Consider the following 23,434-nt stretch of genomic DNA (forward strand, 5'->3'; position numbering starts at 1 on the left):
CTAATATCTGCAGGAGCTTTCTTGCTTCCTCTAACAATACCTCGAGCGGGCTAAACAAACACACAGGCCGGTATCCTAGCAACAGTAAGGACTTGCAGCCGACTCAGACAAACAGGTTTGGTAAAACAATGCCGAGGGCTGTTGGGGGTTGGGCAGAATACTCCGGGAGCGGGAAGCACAGATTCCCAATGCAAATCCGACAGTAGATTCCCTTGAGAAAGCGTTGGTACCGGGTTAAACTGTAGAGGTTCTCCCAGTCTACAATTAATAACCTGAAATTACAGGTACCATTAAACTTTAAAATGAGTTTCACAGGAAGAAGATTCCAATAAAGGCAAGTGGGGACTGGATTATGAAGACGTAGGCCAAATCAAAGTGGCAGGGTGAAGTGATGTGGAATCTCCAGTACAAAATCAACAAACACTGGTGGGATATATTTCACACTGTCCGCATAATTACATTTTTACAGTGACTCTGGTCGGGTGTTGAAGTCTGCGTCTGGTGTGCAGGCCTTCATTAGTCGGGGCTTTTAACTCAAGAGCCTAGAGATCATGTTGCAGCTCTCTAAACGTTTAATTAGATGATGCTGAGAATTGTGTTCAGTTCTCATCTCCTGATAGGAAAGATGTGGAAGTTTTAGAGAGGGTGTGTATAAAATTTACCAGGGTATTGTTTTTTTTTAGCTTTATGGTGTTGTGTTGCTGAATGACGGTAAACTGAAACTTGAAGCGGTTGGGGAAAGGCTGCTGGAATGTAAACATGCCTCGCTGTAGACGAGCCAGCTCTACATTAACCCTCCTTTTCCTTCTGCAGATTCCAACAGTTCTGAGTGTGAAGACATTGGAGGATTCTGTCCCATGGGACCGTGTGTATACTGCTGTTGTGGACAAAAGCTTCTGTGATAATGAGCTCGATTGAGGAGACTGGCCACATTCAGGGTGGACAACTAGTCATCAGCAAACATCCTCCCATCATGATTTAGGAACTATACATGTTCAAATGACAAAAAAACAAAGTACGAAGCAAATAAAAATAGCCAAATCTCTGATACATGTTGGTTACTGATTCATATCCGCTTTACCTTTGGCAAATCGTGGTGAGAGGGCAGAAATGAGGGATCCACTGTTACAGAGCTGATGCTGGCCAAGAACATAGAATAATAGAACCGAAACAGGCCATTCAGCCCATCTATCTGGTGCCAACTACCATGCTGCCTCGACCTTTCAACCTGATGTGTAACTCTCCAAAGCTTTCCCCTCCATTACATGTGCAGATTTCACAGACATGTTGAAACAGAACCCGCGTCCACCACTTGCGCTGGCAGCTCGATCCACACTCTCACCACCTGAGTGCAAATTCCCCACCTCACTTTCCCTTTCAGCACAGCAATGAAAATAATTGGCTGAAACCACTCCTTATATTTTTGTAAGAGTGACGAGCACCACCTATGAGGCGGCAAAACACATCATCCTTAATTACCCACAAAGTTAATTTAAAACTGCCCATGTTAGAATATGATCCACTCAAACATATAGTTACAATCATGTTACAAAATAAACACAATTATCCATTTGTATCCAGTATATCCAGTGACTAGTGGTGTTCTGCAGTGATCAGTGTTGGGACCCTTTTTATGCTGTACGTAAATGATTCAGATGTACATAAATGACTCAGGTAGTGTTGAGGAAACAGGTAGGACGCAGAAGGACTTAGATGAGGAGAATCGGCAAGAACATGACAAATGAAACACAATGGTCATGGTCCTACCTGTTTCCTCAACACTACCTGCCCCTTCACCAATCTTCTCATCATCTGCAAACTTGGCAACAAAGCCCATCTATTCTATCATCTGAATCATTTACGTATAGCATAAAAAGGGTCCCAACACTGACCACTGCAGAACACCACTAGTCACTGGATATACTGGATACAATGAAACACAATGGTCATGCATTTTGGTATTAGAAATAAAAGTGCAGACTATTTTCTGAAAGAAAAAATACAGGAATCTTAGATGCAGAGGGACTTGGGACTTGGGAGTCTTTGTGAACGTTAACTTGCAGATTGATTCGGTCATAATATGAACAGTCTGCCCCCCTCATCTTAGAAAGGATCGGCTGGAATTGAAGAGGGTCCAGAGAAGGTTCACAAGGATGATTCCAGGAATAAAAGGGTTATCATATGAGGAACGTCTGATGGTTCTGTGTCTATTTCTGCTGGAATTCAGAAGAATTATGGGGATGTAACGTTCTCCTTCGCGTGTACTGATAATGTCGAATTTAACGTCGAGATAAACCAGTTAATAAGAACCAGATCGCAGTAAGATTAACCAGTTACTGTTCACTCTTCGCATTAACATATGGTGAAGACTGTTGATAAAACAATACAAGATTGATACAGTATTTGTTCCTTCCTTAATATCACATTTCAAGTGTAAATACTTGCAAAGGTGACTATAACTACATTACACTAAGGTGCAGTATACAGGGAGAGTTTACCTGCTCCATTGACTACTTTAAATACACTTCCATGCAAACTATCCGCAACTCTTTAACTAATGAAAGCATAAACATTATCTACCGTCGTTACTTCTAACAGGATCGGCATTAACATCTTAGTTCAATATATCGATTATCTATTAACTTACAGCGTTGCTCTCACTGTGATTTCTCATGCCTGCAAAACTACTTCTGCTCAGGTGAGCCTCGTGGAAAGCCCCCACGCTCGCGCTAATTTCAAACCGGTATTTTCCCACAAGACGCGGCGAAACCGGATGTGACGTCATCGCATGCCGATATATTTTACATGCAATGAATATACTTTAAACACTTCTAATTCTAACTAGAAAATACTATTGAATGAATTACTAAGCGAAAATATTATAAACTAAATAACTGTCGTAAAGACAGCACACTCCCCGCTTGACCTTCGTAAGGTCACAATGAGCAGAGTACAAACTTAGTCTCTTAATCAGTCATTGGGTAGAAGTAGAATAACTTCTGTAACTGGCCTTTGGTAAATTTTCACATCGCCTTGGTCGGTAGTCTTCAATTCGATCTTCCTGACATGTCCATCCTCGCTAGGGAATGTAGCAGTGATTCTGGCCGTTGGCCAGCTGTTGCGGGTGGCTTGCTTGTCCCTGAGCAGGACTAAGTCTCCAACTTGAAGATTCCTGTGGGGTTCTGTCCACTTTTGTCTCTGTTGCAACAAAGGTAGATATTTTTGTCTCCAGCGAGGCCAGAACTGATTTGCCAGAGCCTGGACTTGTCTCCATTGCTTTGTGTACAAATCCTTGTCTGAAAAGTCTCCTGGTGGAGGAGGTGCTCCTGCCTTCTGTGTAAGGAGCATTGATGGCGAAAGGATGAAGGGGTTTTCTGGGTCAGAGGACACAGGCAGGAGTGGTCGTGAGTTCATAATGGCTGTGACCTCTGCCATTAGGGTGCACAGTACCTCGTGGGCCAATCGGGTGCGTTTCTGCATCTCAGGTTTCCTTTTCTGGGTTTTCCGTAAGGACGTGAACCGTTTGACTGCCTGCTCTTTGTTATCTGGTGAGCGCTGGCGTGGTTCTCTGAAAGGCAATGGGGCAACCCCATTATTTGCTTCATCTCTGAAGACCTTGGTGTCTTTGGGTTTTAAAGAAATGGTATCTTGAGCTGATTGTGCAAGTTTGTTTCCGTGCTCGGTTTGAACGAAAACTGACTGGCCTAGCGTCTCGTCGGTTACTTTACGCTTGGTAATGTCTTGTTGTGCTTCTTTAGGGTACACCTCAGTGAGGCAGATCTTGGAACAAGAACGGCTTGACTGAGTTTGACCGCAAACTTCTGTACAGTTCGAGCTGACAATTGTTGTCCTGGAGTGAACCTCTCCCTCCCCGCCGTCCTGTTGTGGGGGTGAAGGAGCGTTGACGGTTCTTTCATTCTTGACTTCATCACGGAGCCGTGAGGGTAAATTTCCTTCCTCGTATGGATGTGATGCAATCGTGACTCTCTGAGGTTCCTCGTAGCTGGGGAAGTTATCGAATACGTATGGAGAGGGGAGACGAGCCTGCCTGTCTATTTGAGATTGTACATAGTCGCTTGTGCGTTCCAGTCTGGTCCTTTCTAAAGTAGATCTTGCTGCGGTCAGATCACGCGACCCTTCAGCTTCTTCTATGTACTTTGCTTCCGCCATGGCAGCTTCTTCTTCTCTTTCTAGCTGCAGCACTTGCAACTCTGTCGATATTTTTGCCATTTCCAACTGGATTTCGGCTTCTCGGGCGGCCGCTTCGGCTTCTCTGGCAGCCTTTTCTTTCTGGATTTCGGCTTCTCGGGCGGCCGCTTCGGCTTCTCTGGCAGCCTTTTCTTTCTGGATTTCGGCTTCTCTGGTGGCCTGTTTCATTTTCAAAACTGCTTCTTGTCTGGCGTAACGCAGTCGCACCTTGGCGGCTTCTGCCTTGGCTCTTGCCTGGGTGGACTTACTTGATGTCGGTTTACCGCCCTTGTCGCTGGGCGGCGTCGACTTGATGGTGGATTGAGCTGACATTGCAGCACTTGAAACACCTGATAATGCCGCTTTTTCACTGTAACGTTCTCCTTCGCGTGTACTGATAACGTCGAATTTAACGTCGAGATAAACCAGTTAATAAGAACCAGATCGCAGTAAGATTAACCATTTACTGTTCACTCTTCGCATTAACATATGGTGAAAACTGTTGATAAAACAATACAAGATTGATACAGTATTTGTTCCTTCCTTAATATCACATTTCAAGTGTAAATACTTGCAAAGGTGACTATAACTACATTACACTAAGGTGCAGTATACAGGGAGAGTTTACCTGCTCCATTGACTATTTTAAATACACTTCCATGCAAACTATCCGCGACTCTTTAACTAACGAAAGCATAAACATTATCTACCGTCGTTACTTCTAACAGGATCGGCATTAACATCTTAGTTCAATATATCGATTATCTATTAACTTACAGCGTTGCTCTCACTGTGATTTCTCATGCCTGCAAAACTACTTCTGCTCAGGTGAGCCTCGTGGTGAGCCCCCACCCTCGCGCTAATTTCAAACCGGTATTTTCCCACAAGACGCGGCGAAACCGGATGTGACGTCATCGCCGATATATTTTACATGCAATGAATATACTTTAAACACTTCTAATTCTAACTAGAAAATACTATTGAATGAATTACTAAGCGAAAATATTATAAACTAAATAACTGTCGTAAAGACAGCACAGGGGATCTCATTGAAACCTTTCGAATGTCGAAAAGACTAGACAGATTAGATGTGGAAAGGATGTTTTCCATCGTGGGGGAGTCCAGGACAACAGGGCAGAGCCTCAGTATAGAGAGGCACCCTTTCAAAACAGAGATGTAGAGTAATTTCTTTAGCCAAAGAGTGGTGAATTTCTGGGATTTGTTACCATATTCAGCTGTGGAGGCCAGGTTGTTGGGTATCTTTAAGGCAGAGATTGATAAGTTCTTGATTGGACATCTTGATCCTATAGATGCCAGGTGGGGAGTGTTCTGGCCTCTAGAGACACAGTACGTTTTGTATGAACATCACTTCCTGTGCATAAGCTGCTTTTTAGGTAGAAGGCCAGGAACTGGAGTTGAGGAGGAGATAGAAAAAAAGGATCAGCCATGATTGAATGGCAGAGCAGACTCAATGGGCCAGATGGCCTAATTCTGCTCCAATGTCTTATTGACTGACGGTCTTATATTAAACAACATATACACATTGACACATCCCCTCACCAGAGACATTGAATATTCTGCTGTATCTGTCAGCAAGACACCAGAAAGCTGATCTGAGCATATAAACCAGGTGAAAATACACCGGGAAGACACCGAAGTGTGTACATTCAGCTGATGGACAGCAGAACAAGACAATATTTGAGTGTGTAAGGAGTGTGTTTACCGAACGCTTTCCATGACAATCTGAATGGCAGAATCCTGCTCCTGTAAGTTAAGTGTGTAATCATCATAGATGTTGCTGCGCAGGTTCATTGACCGAAGGACCATGAGATAAAGGAGCATAATTAGTCCATCTTATACAACTTATTATTAAAAACTGTTTTCCAGCAGTCTCCCATTTTGATTCTTTATGAGACATAGGCAGAATTACAGCTCAAATTTCAGTGCAATTGCTGTTAATCCAACACAAACAATGTAGATTATGATAATAATGTCTAATAATTATATTTGTGCTGGAAGTCTTCCCACAGTAGTTGTCTAAATCTGTAGTCACTTTAGCTCACGGGTAGTGGCTAGGGTGTGTCCACTTACTTTTAACTCTTACCTTCCCTGCTGAGCTGATCTCCCAGGGTCTCCTTAGGCAGTTTCATGACCAGGACCCACTCGCCACGAATCAAAGTGTGTTCTTCTTCTGATGGACCACTCAAAGCAGCAAAAACCTATTGAGAATCGGACTGAACAGCTTGTGTTAGTTTTGCAAAAGAATCAACTAAACTGTCTAACAGAACATCCATATCAGCCTCTCTCAGATCAAGAGCTTCCAGTAGTGACATAGGTCATCCCGTCATCACTTCAAATGATCTCAAATTTTGTTCCCTGATGCTGCATAACACTAGGGTGTGTGGTAGGACATGGCACTCCTTCCTCATGACTCTTAGTCAGCCATTGACAGATGATACCATTTATACTTTCATCTTGTCCCGATGACTCTGGACAATATGGACAATAAAAAGACCACTCAAAGTTCATCATTTGAAATAATTCTTGACATACATTTCCAGTGAAATGTGTCCCTCGTTTAAAGTCAATGGGACATGGTCATGCCCATCGAGGAATATATTCCTTAATCCGAGTTCCGGCTGTGTATGTGGCAGGTTTTCTTGCTGGAACAGCTTCCCCCATCCTGAAAATGTATCCACTACTACTAACACATGTAAATCCTTGGCACTTTGGTAATGTAATCCACTTGCAGATATAAAAATGGACCAGGTGGGGCAGGAGTGCTCAGTTGAGGTAGCTTCCTCATTGATCACCTCCACTGGGGGAAAAAAACCTCTTGATCACCTTTTGCACTGGACTGTGTCCTCAGGAGTGTATTAGGCGTGTCAGACAAGGAAGCAGCTCAGCTGACACTACCAGACTAGGAGTCTCACCAAATCTCCAAATCCCATTGTCATTTAATAATCCACCATTTTCCATCCAGTATCACTTCTCTTCAATTGAGTACTGATCATTCATTTCTTGACTATCTCGCATGTTGGTCTATCACACAGTGTTTAACTTGGTTTCAGTTACCGAGTTTTCTACAATTGTCTTTATTCCGTCTCTTGCTGCCTTCTTTGCAGTTTCATCTGCAAATGCTTTTCTATGGCTTTCCACTGTGGTTATGTTAGACTTTTACAGTTTAACACGGAGATGTCTGATGGTAGTTGCACGATTTCCATAAATTATCCTTTTCGTTCGTCATTCTAGATTGGAATTCCTACAGCTTTAAGAATTCTTCTTTGTCTCAACTCGGAAAGAATATCGAGAATCTTTAGATAGATATCTTTAGTTAGATATGGCCCTTGTGGCTAAAGGGATCAGGGCGTATGGAGAGAAAGCAGGTACAGGGTTTTGAGTTGGATGATCAGCCATGATCATACTGAATGGTGGTGCCGTTCAAAGGGCCGAATGGCCTACTCCTTCCCCTATTTTCAATGTTTCTTGTGTTTTTAATGTTTGTCGATATTGGCTGACCTTCCTTCTGCTGAATGACAGGCTTGAAGTAAAGCTTTCAGCTCTGCCTGTTGTGCCGAGGTACAAGGGCCCATGTTTCCTGAGGCCCTGCCTTCATTTTCCGATACAACAGCCCGAACAGCCATTCAAATTCCTGTCCGAGTGGATGAGGAGCAATCAATCCTGATTTATATTCTTTTTCATTCTGCTCGTTTAGAATGTTATGTGTTTTTCCCCCTAAATCAGTGATTTTGCATTTCAAATTATTGATCTGCATTTACAATTCAATACGGTCTCAAGTTAAAGTTGCCCGTGTCCAAGCTGTCATTTTGGTTCCCTGCCACATCCTTTTGATTTCACAACACACTTCTTCAACATCACTGTCAAGCCCGTCCCCACCAGTGAGCATCGATAGCAAAATCATTCCGCAGTTCTTTACCAACGGTGTCGAGTTTATCTGCATGACTTATGTAAGCGTTTAAAATTCAAATTAACGTTTCTCTCTCAGGTTTCGCCATTGTCTTAGTTTTCATCTTAAGGAGTATTCTTCACTTTTGTATGTCAGAAATCTCACAACCCCATTGTGACTATAATTTGCAACCAAAGACGCACCCATCTGTCTGAAACAACTGGCCAGGTTGGATAGTGCTGCTCGGTGGGTTTAAAATAATTTAGCAGAGGGATGGGAATTGGAGTGATAGTGCTCAGATGAGGTAGCTTGTTTACAAACAGAGGCAATGTGAAGACAGGAGAGGCTGATGATAGGGAAAATTACAATCAACATGTTGATTTGCAAATTAAAAGGTGGAAAACTGGAAGAAGGTGACGACAGTACTGAAGGTGCTAAGTTTAAATGCCCGGAGTATACTGTACAGAACAAGGTCGGTGAACTTGTAGCATAGTTACAGATTGGCGTGTATGATTTTGTAGGCATCTCTAAATTATGGCCGAAAGAAGATTATAGTTGGGAGTGTAATGTCAAAGGATACACGTTGTGTCAAAAGGACAGGCTGGAAAGCAGAGGGGGTGACGTTGCTCTGTTAGTAAAAAATGAAATCAAACTATTAGAAAGATGGTTGGAAGGTGTTGAATCATTGTGGGTAGAGCTACAGGAAAGACTCTGATGGGAGTGATATACAGATCCCCAAACAGCAGTAAAGGTGTTCTACAGTTTAGAAAACGCATGTCAAAACAGCAATGTTACCAGAGTCATGGAGGATTTCAAAATGCAGTTAGATTTTCAAAAATCAGATTGGTGTTGGTTTCCAAAAGGGGAATTTCTAGAATGCCTATGAGATGATTTTTAGATCAGCTCCTGGTTGAGCCCACGAGGGGATCAGCTATTCTGCACTGGGTGTCACCCTGTGACGATATTGCCCAAGTGCGGAATGAGAGACACTGAAGCAAGTTGATAGTTTACAGACTTTTTGCGAACAGTGTTAAAGGGAAAAGAAAACAATAAATGCTAGGCTAAACAGGGCTGTTAACTAAACTGTCACATGGAAAACAAAACCAACACTGCGGCTAAAAGAACAATTAGGAACAAAACGAATACCTCTAGTATTCAGAGTCGGTTGACTCGGCAGTCCAATTTCTCAGGCCAGGCGAAGCATAGCTTTACACGTCTCAACAAATATTACTATGGAATATTACCATCACAATGAAAAAATAATTAGCTGACATGTGCATATTCATAAGTGCAATTGCCGAATCTGCTCTGCTGCCAAGTCCGTGGTTCTGAAAACATCCCCCCACCCCCCACTGTGCCCAGCCCCTGAGTCACAACAGACCTGTGTCCGCTGGAAGTCCTGAATGAGGGACATGCCCAAGAGATCCTTGTTCCTTGTCCTTGTAGAGCAGTGGACTGAGCAGGCATCGTTGAGGCGTGACAGTGTTGATTGTCAGCAAGGAGGAGGTGCTATCTCTGATCCACACAGTAACCCTATCAACAGTAGTTTTAACCTCTTGATGAAAGCCATGGTACAGACTGGGAGAAATTAACTTTCATGCAGCAAATCAAACAGATCTACAGTGAACCAACTCGCTAAGCAATGACAGAAACCTGTCCAAAACAAAAATTTGAAAAACTAAACACTTTGAGCAAGATTTGAAAAGGTCCTTAATGATGCATTTCTGGGAAACTATCTTGGGCCCAACATATTGATGCAGTTATAATGAAGGCACAACATTGTCGATATTTCATTCGGAGATTGAGGGGAACTGGTCTGTCACTAAAGACACTTGCAAATTTCTACAGATGTACTGTGGACAGCATCCTAACTGGTTGCATCACTGTCTGGTGTGGAGAGGCCACTGCACAGGATCTGAAAATGCTGCAAAAAGTTGTAAACTCAGCCAGATTCTTCACGGGCACTGGACTCCACAGCATCCAGGACACGTTCAAAGATGATGCCACAAAAGGTGGGATCCATCATTATATACCGCCCTCACCCAGGACATGCCTTCCTCTCATTGCTACCATCAAGGAAGACAGACAGGACTCACCGTTTCAGAAACAGCTTCTTCCGTCCACCATCAGATTTCTGAATTGACAATGAACCCATGAACATTTTCTTAGTATTTTCCCTCTCTCTTTGCACTACATTTTACTTTTAATTTTAAACATACCAATTGTAATTGATAGTTTTATTACTGTGTATTGCAATGTACTGCTGTCACAAACAACAAATTTCACCACATATGCCGGTGATATTAAACCTGATTCTGATACACAAACACACACAGCTGGGCTCAGACATACAACACTCCCACATTCCTCCCTTTGTGACACCCTGCTTGCTCCGTGGCCCCTGGTATGAAGCTCAAACTGTTGCAACACCTGTCCTCAAATTCATGGCTGAGAGCGTGTTGCGTCTTTTCACTGTTTGAGCTTGATGTTAAATGAACAGCATTGAATGGGAAGGAAGGTTTGAATGCAAGAATGCAAGATCTCCTCTGAAGGTATATGGGGTCCTGGTGAGAGTGTGCATGGAACACTGTGCACGGGTCTGGTCTCCCTCCCAGAGTCAGCCTGTGGAATGAAGGGAATGGTGTGAAGGTTTCTCAGATTGGTTTGGTGTGGGGGAGGGGTGTGGTGAGAGTGTACAAGGTCTGGTCTCCCTCCCAGAGGCCTGTGGGATGAAGGGAATGGAGTGAAGGTTTCTCAGATTGATTTGGTGTGGGGGTGTGAGGTGAGTTTGTGGTCTCTGACAGGCCACACTGACTGGGAATGTCTCAAATTTAGATAAATAAGAAGTGGTCTGACTGAGACAGACACAGTCTCACAGGGTATTGTCAGGCTGGAGGCAGGAATGATGTTCCCATTGGTTGGGGTTTGGAGCCAGGGTTCACAATATCCGAGATCAGCTCAGCAGGGCAGAGATGAGGAGAAATTTCTTCACCCACGTTGCAGTGAAACATTGGAATTTTCTGCACAAGGTTTCTAAATTCAAAAGGTAAATTTAGGGGCTCAGCGATGTTGCGAACGTTGCAGGAAAGTGGCGCTGAGGTGAAAGATCAGCCATGTTCTGAATGAAAGGTTCAACAGACGCAACGGCCCGAATGGCGATGCCTGCTGCTGTTTCTATTTTTTTTATTTTTTAAAGCACGAGTTTGCCTTTGTGCCTTGTTCTTCATTCTATCAGATTGCTGAGGGGAGTGGCGGGAGCACTGGAAATCCATCAGCCGCTGAGAAAAAGGAAAAGAAACTCCTGGAGGAACTCAACCGGTCAGGCAGCATCTGTGGACAGAAATGGACAATCCGCATTTCGGGTTGAGACAGGCCAGATGAAGAATCTCAACCCGGAAAGTCGATCATACACTTCTCTCCCAAGATGCTGCCCGACCCGCTCAGTCCCTCCAACATCAAGTTTTTTACTCGAGATTCCCACATCTGCTGTCCCTTGTGCCTCTCTTTTCAGAACTTGCCCCTTCCAGTCCCGCCTCAGACTGAACCAGGCTCTTCTCTCTGACCTCGTTTCTGTTCTGCTTCTTCTTTAGCCCATCACGCCTACTGGGACACAGGTCGCCAACAGCTCATCAGAGTCCCCTGTCCAGGGCTGATCGGGTCTGTGGCTTCTCCTTTCACCACACGACTTCAATTGTCTTTCAGGGGAAGGTCCTTCCGTCCCCCGGGGTGAGGCATTTGGAGATTCAGTTGTTGTTTCTGTGCACTGTTTTTTTTGTGGGATGGGTTTGTTAGCCCAATGCCCAATGCTCCTCCTTTCTCAGTCGGGTTTGGGCAGTCCATGGCTGAGTTTTTGTTTCTGTTCTGACCTGTTTAACGTGTTTCTGATCCCACACTGATATGCAAATGTTCACAATTATTTCACAATAAACACATCCAGCAACATAACGTTCATTCCTTGAGACTGCAGTGCATGTATTGTACTTCAGGGGACAAGCAGCTCCCTGACAGTGAAATTATTCTGAATCAGGAAGTGCTGGGAGTTAACATGGCTTCGAAAGGACAGGTCGAGAGTTTAACCCAGGAGGTAATCTGTCCCATCTGCCTGGATTTCTTCACCAATCCGGTATCACTGCAGTGTGGACACAACTTCTGCCGCTCCTGTATCACACGGTATTGGGAAATGGAGGAGAGAAACCCCTGCCCGGAATGTAGAGAGGTGTTTGCTGACCACACCCTCAGGGTCAATCGGGCCTTAGCAAATCTAGCCGAAAAAGCTCGTAATCTAAACCTGAATCCGAAAGTGAAGGAAAGTAAACATCACTGCGAGGAACATGAGGAAGAACTGAAGCTGTTTTGTGAAACGGACAAGACACTGATCTGTCTGATCTGTAGAGATGCGCAGGAACACAGAGAGCACCGCTTCATGCCGATTAAAGAAACTGTAACAATCCACAAGTTAAAACTAAGCCGAATTCAACCTCGACCCCATCTTCAACTTAATCTCCAAGATACTACCTTCCACAACACAAGCCTCCATAACCAACATATCATTCTCTGCATCTTTCCCGCTCTCTCTGGGGATCGCTTTCTACATAAATCCCTTATCTACTCATTCCAACCCACTGATCTCCTTCCTGGCTCTGACACCTGCAAGCGGGACAATTGCTATACCTGACTCCTACACGTCCTCCCTCATCACCATTCAGTGCCACAAACAGTCCCAATTCCTCCCGTTTCTTCCATGGTTGATTGCCCTCTCGTATTAAGTTCCTTCTTCTCCAGCTCTTTGCCTCTTCCCTCTCACTTCTTACTTCATCAACCTCCCCCATGTTTCCCCTCACGTTGCCTCACCCATCACTTGTCAGCTAGTTCTCATCCCCAACCATTTTATTCTGTCATCTGCCCCATTCCTCCCCATTCCTAATGAAAGGTCTCATCCCGAAACGTCGGCTGATAATTTCGCCTGACTCACTGAGTTCCTCCGGCATTTTGTGCGATAATCGGATTCGTTCACCTGTTTCTTTTGATGCATCTTTGTTTCTATTTCCTTCACTCTGACGTCCAGGATCAGCTAAAATCTTCCTTAGACTCTCTCACAAAAAAGAAATCAGACTTCCTGAGAAAGGAGCAGCAACAGAAACAAAATATTTTTGGAGTTCAGGTGAGGCTTGTTCATTGGAATTTCTGATATTACTGTACAGTTTTGCTCCCTTTAATGAGTATTTGCAGATTACCACAACTCCAGTGACTTGGGTTCAATCCTGACTTCTGGTGCTGTCTGTGTGGAGTTTGCATGTTCTCCCTGTGACGGCAACAGTTTCAGACACATCCCAAGAATGTGCTGAATGAATAGTTAATTACAATTAACCAAGTGAAGGTGGATGGTGTATGTGAAACAGGTGTGAGTTAATGAATCAATGACGAGAATAGGTTTCAGGAAAACGTGAGGGAATGGTGTTGATGGGAATGCTCTCAGAACTAGCATGGACCTTAATGGACCGAATGGGCAACTTAATGCCATAAGGAAATACACACAGAAATACAGTAAATTAATCTTCATCTTTCATTCGACAGAAACAGTTAGACAGCATTGAGTCGTACATCATATCCCATTTTACTGAACTGCACCAGATTATTACTGAGAAAGAGCAGAGCTTACTCTGGGATCTCAGGAAGGAAGAGGCGAGGATCCTATATCCAATGGACAATAAACTTCGAGAGATTCAAAAGAATATAAATATTATTCAGAAGGAAATCTCACAGTTAAAGGAGCAGATTGATCAAAAAGACAGTGTGACATTTCTCAAGGTGATCCATTATATTTCAATTTGTTTCCATCAAACGCACAAAATGAACAGAGGTGTATTGAAATAAACACAACACAGTGGCCAATTCTAACATATCAATTGCTGCTGCTGGCGACCTTGCAGAGATTGTTATATTTGTATGACACGCCCTCCGATGACGACAATAATGTCATTCCAAAATGTCGAATATTTATATCCCTCATTAACATAGAATCTTGAAGCAAAGAAACTTCAGCGTAATTAATCGTAAATTAAGCTGCAATGAAACAGTCAACAAAAATATGATATCCGTCCGTCCCCAGCACAAAACTGTCCTTTGCTTTTACTCATGTGACTAATTACCACCATAAACACGCAACACACAATACAATGCAGACTGAAAGTGTTGCTTTCACTTTGTTCCTACGCACGGCATTTAGAAGTGGCAGTAAACGGCCTTCCACCAGACAGTTGATGCATCTGTTCAGGGTTGTAATTGTACCAAAACTGGACTTCCACAACTTCTGTACATCCCAGTACAGAATGCAATCTTATCTGAAATGATTTATTTTGATTATAAAACAAACACCTGATTGTGTCCTTAATTACCACATTAAATATCCTGTTGTTGTTTATCCATTGTCGTCGATGAAGGTCTTGACACCGTTATGATGATAGTGTCCAGACTAGCGCTTGATTTGGATTTAAGTGAGGGAGAGTTCCGCAGCATCAGCCTCACTCTCTTTGCCCACTTTCCATCTGGATCCAGTGGCAAGAGAGAGTCAAGACGGCTGGAGATGGGACTGGGTGCAGAGTGTGACCAGGACGCCTTCTGTGTCTTTTCATGTTCTGCACGTTCCACGATGCTTGCAGAGACCACCTTCCTTACCGTTGGAACTTCCGTTGGTCTCGTCCACTCAATCGGCTGGAGTCTGTCTTCACATGCTGGGACTGACAACTCCCTATCTCACAGGGGGTTTGAGACCTGTCGGCCACCCTCAACTGGTTTAGCCGGCTTGTTGAGGCCGTTGCCCCTGGGTGTGGCAGCTGTCACACACAAACAGCTACGGGGAGCCACAATTGAGAGCTGAGTGCCAGGTGGGGACCAAAGGTGGTCAAACCGCCTGAAAAGGACATGACCTGTTCCCCCACCAGAAGAGCTAACCCTCCCTGACACCCATACACCCCAAATATCCTCCAAATCTCCCATTAACACCCAGTTCCAATCAGAGACTGTGAGTGTGTTTGGTGCGGTGGGTGTGAGGGTCTCTCTGTCAATCAGTGAGAGCAAAGAATGTGACCCACACAACAGACATCCTCCGTATCTAGTCTATATCAGATAAGGGACACTTTCATAGTCTTGTTACTTTAAACAGGCCATTCAGTCCATCTCTCCTATCAATTTTCCTGTTTCACAAGCCTCCCCCCAGCTACTCACAATTCCCAGCAACAATGCTGGGAACTCAATGGTCCCTCAAGTCTTCATCCAGAATTCCCAATGAATTCCATCTCTGCTGTTCTGCTTCAACCTCTCCTGTGGCAGTGAGTTCCACATCCTCTTCAGTGAATTTCTTGTGGGATTTATTAAAATCCATCTCCACACAAGTTTTCCCCATAAATAGAGGTAATTTCTCCACCTGTACACAACCAAATCCATCACTGATCTTACATTCTTCCATCTTATCATCCTGACGTCATATCCAGATAAAAATACACAACCTGTCCATTATATCCTGTAAATATAGGTGACAGAGAAGGGACACACTCAGACTGCTGGTTTGAGATGTGTCTATGTTAATGCGAGGAGTATTATAGATAAAGCAGATGAGCTAGAAAGTGGATCACCACTTGCAGCTATGATGTTGTGACCATTACAAAGACTTAGATGGCTCAGGGGCAGGAATAGTTACTTCAAGTGCCAGGTTTTAGATGATTCAGAAAGGTCTGGGAGGGAAGAAAAAGAGGTGTTGGCATAGCACTGTTGATCAGAGATAATGTCATGGCTGCAGAAAGGGATGAAATCATGGAGGGGTTTTTTTTTACAGATTCTCTGCGGGTGTAAATTAGGAATAGGAAGGAGTCTGTAACTCTACTGGGTGTATTTATTGATGATCCAATAGTAACAGGGACATCAAGGAGCAGATAGGGAGACAGATTATCAAAGAGGTAATAATAGCAGGGTTGTTGTGGTAGGAGATTTTAATTTCCTAAATAATAATTGGCATTCCCCTACAGTGAGGGGTTTAGATGGGTTAGTTTGTTAAGTGTGTTCAGGAAAGTTTCTTGACACAATATGTAGATAAACCTACAAGAGGAGAGGCTGTACATGATCTGGTATTAGGAAATGAACCTGGTCAGGTGTCCTGTCTCTCAGTGGGAGAGCACTTTGGAGATAGTGATCATAATTCTATCTCCTTTAAAATAGCATTGGAGAAGGATAGGAGCAGACAAGTTAGGGAAATGTTTAATTGGAGTAAAGGGAAATATGATGCTATCAGCCAGGAACTTAGACGCATAAATTGGAAACAGATGCTCTCAGGAAAACGTATGGAAGAAATGTGGCAAATCTTCAGTGGATATTTGCATGAAGTTTTGTGTAGCTACATTCCAATGAGACGGGGAAAGGATGGTAGGGTACAGGAAGCATGGTGTACAGAGACTGTTGTAAATCTACTCAAGAAGAACAGAAGAGATTATGAAAGGTTCAAAAATCGAGGTAGTGATAGAGATCTAGAAGTTATAAGGCTAGCAGGAAGGAACTGAAGAACTGGAAGGGTCCTTGAGAAGGCCTTGGCAGACTTTAAGGAAAACTCAAAGGCATTCTACAAGTATGTGACAGCTAGAGAATAAGATGTGAGATAATAGGACCAATCGAGTGTGACAGTGGAAAAATGTGTATGGAACCGGAGGAGGTGGCAGAGGTACTTAATGAGTATTTTGCTTCATTATTCATTACGAGAAAGGATCTTGGTGATTGTAGGGATAACCTTCAACAGACTGAAAAGCTTGAGCATGTAGATGTTAAGGAAGAAGATGTGCTGGAGCTTTCGGAAAGCATCAAGTTGGATAAGTTACCGGGATTGGATGAGATGTACCCCAGGCAACTGGCGGAACCGAGGGAGGAGATTGTTGAGTCCCTGGCGACGATCTTTGCATCATCAATGATGATAGGAGAGGTTCCAGAGTATTGGAGGGTTGCGAATGTTGTCCGCTTATTCAAGAGAGCAAGTAGGGACAGCCCAGGAAATTATAGAACAGTGAGTCTTACTTCAATGGTTGGTAAGTTGATGGAGAAGTTCCTGAGAGGCAGGATTTATGAACCCATGGTGAGGCATAATATATGATTAGGAATAGTCAGCATGGCTTTGTGAAAGGCTGGTCGTGCCTTATGAGCTGATTAAATTTCTGAAGATGTGAATAAAGACATTGATGAAGGTAGAGCCATAGATGTAGCATTTCTGGATTTTAGCAAGGCATTTGATAAAGTAAGGCTTATTGAGAAAGTAAGGCATGCGATCCAAATGGACATTGCTTTGTGGATCCAGAACTGGCTTGCCCACAGAAGGGAAAGCGTGATTGTAGAAGGGTCATATTCGTCATGGAGGCCAGTGCCATTCGTGTGCCTCAGTACTCTGCTCTTGGATCCCTACTCTTTGTGATTTTTATAAATTATCTGCATGAGGAAGTAGAGGGGTGGGTCAGTAAATTTGTTAACATCTCAATGGTTGGGGGGTGTGATGGATAGTGTGGAGAATTGTCAGAGTTTACAGCAGGACATTGATAGGATGCAAAACTGGGCTGAGGTGTGGCAGATGGAGTTCATACCAGATAAGTGTGACTTGGCTCTTTTCGGTAGGACAAATATGATGGCAGAATAAAGCATTAATGGCAAGACTCTTGGCAGTGAGGAGGTTCTTGGGATCCAGGTAAATAGGACACTCAAAGCTGCTAAGCAGGTTGACTCTGTGGTTAAGAAGGCTTTCATCAATCGTGGGATTGAGTTTAAGAGCCGAGGGTTAATGTTGTAGCCATATAGTACTCTGCTCAGACCCCACATGGAGTACCTTGCTCAATGCTGGTTGCCTTACTACTGGAAGGATGCAGAGGAGATTTACAAGGATGTTGCCTAGATTGGGAAGCATGTCCGTTGGGAGTAGGTTGAGTGAACTTGGTCTACAAGACCAAGATAATGAGAGGCATTGATCGTGTGGAAAGTCAGAGGCTTTTTCCAAGGGTTGAAATGGCTAGCACTAGAAGGCAATTTTTTAAGATGCTTGGAAGTAGGTACAGAGGAGATATCAAGTGTAAGCTATTTATGCAGAGGGTGCTAATTGTGTGGAATTGGCTGCCAGTGATGGTGCTGGAGGCAGAAATGATAGGATTTTTAAGAGACTCCTGGATGGATACATGGAGGGCTATGGGTAAACCTAGGTAATTCTAAGGTAAGGACATGTTCGGCACAGCTCTGTAGGCTGAAGGGCTTGTAATGTGCTGTAGGTTTTCTATCTTTTTAAATTTCACCCGCTCAGTAATAGTCTGAATTTCAGAAACTTTTCCTGTAATTTATCCCATGGTTCTGTATTGTTTATTTGTGTGTGACTGTGGGATTGGAAATTTTCAACAACTTGTAATGACTTGGATGAAATTCAGGACGTGGACAGTAAGTGCAAGTCTAATCAGATTTGTGTTTTTATTTATTTCAGATGGAAGCTCATCGGAACAGGAGGTAAGACATGCTCTTTACTGAAACCCTGTATGAATTTTTAAAAATGGTTAAAACTTTGTTTGTAACCAGCATTTTAATATTTACAGGACTAATGACAATCTCCAGGAATTGTCAGTAACAGATGCAGCCCATCCATTTGAAAAATTTGATCACCCCTACCTGTTGAACAAATGGCTGAGTGGATGCCGTTAATCTAGGTAAAATTACAAAGATTAATTTCTCTTTGCTGGATTAAGTTGTAGTTTGAAGCAAACATTAGCTGTAATACTGTGCTGAAGGGGAACTGAATTTTATTCCACATCAACTCTACCGACTGGGAAGCATCACTGTCTCATGGTCAGCTTGAGATGTCAGACCCCTGAACTCACCAGCACAGGGCCACAATACAACCAATACACTGGACTGGCTGATGAACCACTGTGTCCTGATCCCAGGCCACTTCACTAACACACCAACATTAGTTCGAATCCTACTACAGGTGCTGGGAGAATAATACTGACTTGATGATATTGCAGGGAATAAAAGCAGGTATCAGTGTGGTGACCGGGATTGTCAGAAAAATACACAAGCCCATTGTGTAAGGCAAGGACAAGGCACGGACTGGGTATTGATAGTGAATGATCAGCCATGATCTCAGAATGGCTGTGCAGACTCGAGGGGCCGAATGGTCTACTTCTGCACCCATTGTCTATTGTCTATTGTGTGCTGTGAGTGCAGACTCTTATTGACGCAGGGCTTCCCCCTTCTGGATCCACAACTCTCACTGTTGTTAGAGGGAGAAGAGGGGATTGGTAGTGATTGGGGACTCAAAAGTCAGGGGAACAGACAGGAGAAACTATGGATGTGAATGGGATCTCGGATCGTGTCCACAGCATTTTAGAGAGGGAGGGGAAAGAGCCATCTATCTTGGTACATATTGGTACCAATGACATCAGAAGCAAAATCAAAGAGGTCCTGAAAATAGAATTTAGAGAGCTACGTAGAAAGCTGAGAATCAGTAACTTCAGGATTGTAATTTTTGAATTGCTGCCTGTGGCACATGCCAGTGAGGGCAGGAAAACGTGTGGCTGAGAAGCTGGGGCAGGGATCAGGGTCTTGGATCACTGGGATCAGTTTTGGGGAAGGCATGACCTGTGCAAAAGGGACAGGTTGCACCTGAACCCGAGGGGTTTTTTTAGAGCTGGTGGGAGGTTTTCAACGAATTCAGAAGGTGGGGGATGGGAACAATAGTGAAAGGACCTTGATAAGGACTGCTGGCAAAAAAAAAGCAGAGATAGCATGCAGTCAGACTGTCAGGGAGGACAGGCGGATGCGAGGACAAAATTGTAGCCAGCAGGATGAGTAGTAGTGTATCAGGGATGCAGAATCAAAAAGGGTAACAAATACACTACTCAAAGTGTTATATCTGAATCCATAGAGTATGAGAAATAAGATAGATGATCTTGTTGCTCTTTGACAGATTGTCATGTATGCTGTTGTGGCTATCACAGAATCATGGCTGAAGGATGGTTGTAGTAGGGAACTGAATGTTCAAGGTTACACAATGTTTTGGTGGTATAGCAGAGGGGGTGGCGTGACTCTGCTGGCAAATCAGTACAAAATCATTTCAATTGGAAGATGTTGAATCCTTCAAGTGTAGAGTTAAGAAACTGCAAATGTGAAAAGAACCCTGATGGCAGTTACATACAGGCATGCCAACAGTAAGACCATAAGATACAGGAGCGGATGTAGGCCATTCGGCCTATTGATTGAAGTCATGCCCTCTTGTACTAGAATCCCCTGCCACGGGAAATAAGTTTGCCATGTTTAATCTGTTCAGGACTTTTAACAATCTGAATGTTTCTATGAGATTCCACCCCCACTCCCCCATTCTCCTGAACTTCAGGGAATACAGCCCAAGAGCTGACAGACATTCCTCTAATGCTAACCCTTTTATTCCTGGAATCATTCTCGTGAATCTACTCTGAACCCTCTCCAATATCAGTATATCCTTTCTAAAACAAGGAGCCCAAAACTACACACAATACTCCAAGTGTCATCTCACAAGTGCCTTATTGAGCCTTATATTCTACTCTTATATTCTGTACGTGTAGAAATGATTGCCAATATTGCATTCACCTTCTTCACCACTGACTCAGTCTTGGAGATTTACCTTTAGTGTATCTTGCACAAGGACTTCCAAGACCCTTTGCATCTCTGCATTTTGAATTCTTTCCCCATCTAAATAATAGTCTGCCCATTTCTTTCTTCCACCAAAGTGCATGACCATATACGTTCCAACATTGTATTTCATTTGCCACTTCTTTGTCCATTCCCCTAAACTAACTGTTTCCGCAACACTACCTGCTTCTCCACCAATCTTTGTATCAGCGGCAAATGTAGCCACAAATCCATTAATACTCTAGTCCAAATCATTGACACACATCGTAAAAAGCAGCGGTCCCAACACCAACCCCTGTGGAAATCCACTGGTAACTGGCAGACAGCTGGAATAGGATCACTTTATTCCCTCTGTCTGTTTTCTGCCGACCAGCCAATGCTCCACTCACGCTAGTAAGTGAGTGTAATACCATGGGCTTGCTAAGTAGCCTCATGTGCAGCACCTTGTCAAAAGCCTTCTAAATATTCAATACACCATGTCTTTGTCTACCCTGCTTGTAATTTCCTCGGGATTTTCTTTCAGGAAACTATGTTCGCTTTGGCCTACCTTGTCATATCTCATCTCTAACGATCGATCCAACAACATCCCAACCACTGATCAGTCTAACACGCCTGTAGTTTCCTTTCTGCTTCCTCCATCCTTCTTAAATAGTGGGATAACATTTGCAATTTTCCAGTCATCTAGTACAATTCCAGCATCTATCGATTCTTGAAACATCATTGTTAATGCCTCCACAACATCTTCAGCTACTTGCTTCAGACCCAAGGGTGCATTCCATCAGGTCTGGGAGATTTATTCACCCTCCAACCACTAAGACTACTGAGTGCCTTCTCAGTCGTAATTTTCACTTCCCTGTCACTCTCCATCACACAACTAGGAGGTTTGCAGTAGTGCTCGCTGGCATACCAAATCTCCTCAGACTCCTAACAAAGCAGAGCTGTTGGCATGCTTTCTTCTTAATTGCATCAATTTGTTTGGCCCTGGAAAGATCCTCTGAGATGCAGAAACTTGAAGCTGCTCTACCTTTCCACTGGAGTCCCCTCAATGAGGACTGCGGTGTGCTCTCCCAACTGTCCCTTCCTGACGTCCAGAATCCGTTCCTTGATCTTTCAAAGAAAGCTGCTGGGCTTTCCTTGCTATGGAGCTGGTGTTGAGGGACCTGGTGAGATTCTCCCAGGTGATCACCAAGAAATTTGGTGCTCTTAACCATCTCTTCGATGTTCATTGGGGTGTGGTCGCTCCATGCCCTTCTGAAGACAACAACCATCTCTTTTGTTCACATTCAGAGACAGGTGGTTGGCTCTGCACCAGTCCATTAGCCATTGCACCTGCTCTCTGTAGGCTGACTTGTCATTCTGGCTGATGAGACCCACTAGCACCGACATTTGACGTGAAATTTGTTAATTTAGTATCAGCAGTTTAATGCAATAAATAATCAAGCACAGAAATAAAATGATAATAAGAATAATTAAAATAGAAAATAATAATAAGTAAATCAATTACAGTATACTTCCATTGAATAGGTTTTAAAAATTTGCAAAAACAGAAATATTGTATATTAAAAAAAGTGTAGTAGTGTCCAAAGATTCAATGTCCATTCAAGAATTAGATGGCAGAGGGGAAGCAGCTGTTGCAGAATCACTGAGTGTGTGCCTTCAGGCTTCTGGATGCTGGAGGTCCTTTATAATAGATGCTGCATTTCTGAGACACCACTCCCTGAAGATGTCCTGGGTACGTTGCAGGTCAGTATCCAACATGGAGCTGACTAGATTTACAGCCTTCTGCAGCTTTTTTCTGTCCTGTGCAGTCGACCCTCCATACCAGACAGTGACGCAGCCTGTGAGGATTGTCGCAACAGTACAGTTATTGAAGCATTGTCGGACTGAGACCGGACTCATCAATCAGCATTGACATTGGTTAGGATTTTATGTCCTCGTTGTCCACGGGAATGGTACCGGAGGATTGGAGGGGGCGAATGTTGTCCCCTTGTTCAAACAAGGTAGTAGGGATAGTCCGGGTAATTATAGACCAGTGAGCTTTATGTCTGTGGTGGGAAAGCTGTTGGAAAAGATACTTACAGATAGGATCTATGGGCATTTAGAGAATCATGGTCTGATCAGGGACAGTCAGCATGGCTTTGTGAAGGGCAGATCATGTCTAAGAAGCCTGATAGAGTTCTTTGAGGAGGAGCCCAGGCATATAGATGAGGGTAGTGCAGTGGATGTGATCTGCATGGACATAAGGCATTTGACAAGATTCCACATGGTAGGCTTATTCAGAAAGTCAGAAGGCATGGGATCCAGGGAAGTTTGTCCAGGTGGATTCAGAATTGGCTTGCCTGCAGAAGGCAGAGGGTCGTGGTGGAGGGAATACATTCAGATTGGAGGGTTGTGACTATTGGTGTCCTACAAGGTTCGGTTCTGGGACCTCTACTTTTCCTGATTTTTATTAACGACCTGCATGCAGGGCTAGACTAGTGGGTTGGCAAGTTTGCAGATGACCCAAAGGTTGGTGGTGTTGTGGATAGTGTAGAGGATTATCGAAGATTGCAGAGAGACATTGATAGGATGCAGAAATGGGCTGAGAAGTGCCAAATGGAGTTCAACCCGGAGAAATGTGAAGTTTGGAAGGACAATCTCCAAGGCAGAGTACAAAGTAAATGGCAG

The 23,434-nt window shown here is 43.7% G+C and overlaps 1 protein-coding gene and 1 long non-coding RNA gene across 2 annotated transcripts; one reads left to right on the forward strand and one right to left on the reverse strand.

The window, feature by feature from the left end:
* Positions 1-2,562: 2,562 nt before the first annotated feature.
* LOC132401297 (uncharacterized) lies at positions 2,563-6,419 on the reverse strand. Its single transcript, XM_059983403.1, has 2 exons — positions 6,293-6,419; positions 2,563-4,687 (listed from the first exon to the last, which is right to left on the reverse strand). Exon 2 carries the CDS (start codon positions 4,519-4,521, stop codon positions 2,971-2,973), a length of 1,551 nt encoding a protein of 516 aa, XP_059839386.1. The 5' UTR covers positions 4,522-4,687; positions 6,293-6,419; the 3' UTR covers positions 2,563-2,970.
* A 6,732-nt stretch (positions 6,420-13,151) lies between these two features.
* Positions 13,152-18,741, forward strand: LOC132400394 (uncharacterized). Its single transcript, XR_009514238.1, has 3 exons — positions 13,152-13,256; positions 18,585-18,607; positions 18,694-18,741. It is a non-coding gene; the product is annotated as an uncharacterized LOC132400394 (long non-coding RNA).
* The last annotated feature ends 4,693 nt before the right edge of the window (positions 18,742-23,434 follow it).

The sequence above is a fragment of the Hypanus sabinus genome, chromosome 10 (assembly GCF_030144855.1).
Source record: "Hypanus sabinus isolate sHypSab1 chromosome 10, sHypSab1.hap1, whole genome shotgun sequence".
Lineage (NCBI taxonomy): Eukaryota > Metazoa > Chordata > Chondrichthyes > Myliobatiformes > Dasyatidae > Hypanus > Hypanus sabinus.

What these genes read in the sequence shown, in the direction of transcription:
- LOC132401297 (XM_059983403.1), bottom strand. Translation starts at nt 4,521, where the DNA reads ATGTCAGCTCAATCCACCATCAAGTCGACGCCGCCCAGCGACAAGGGC.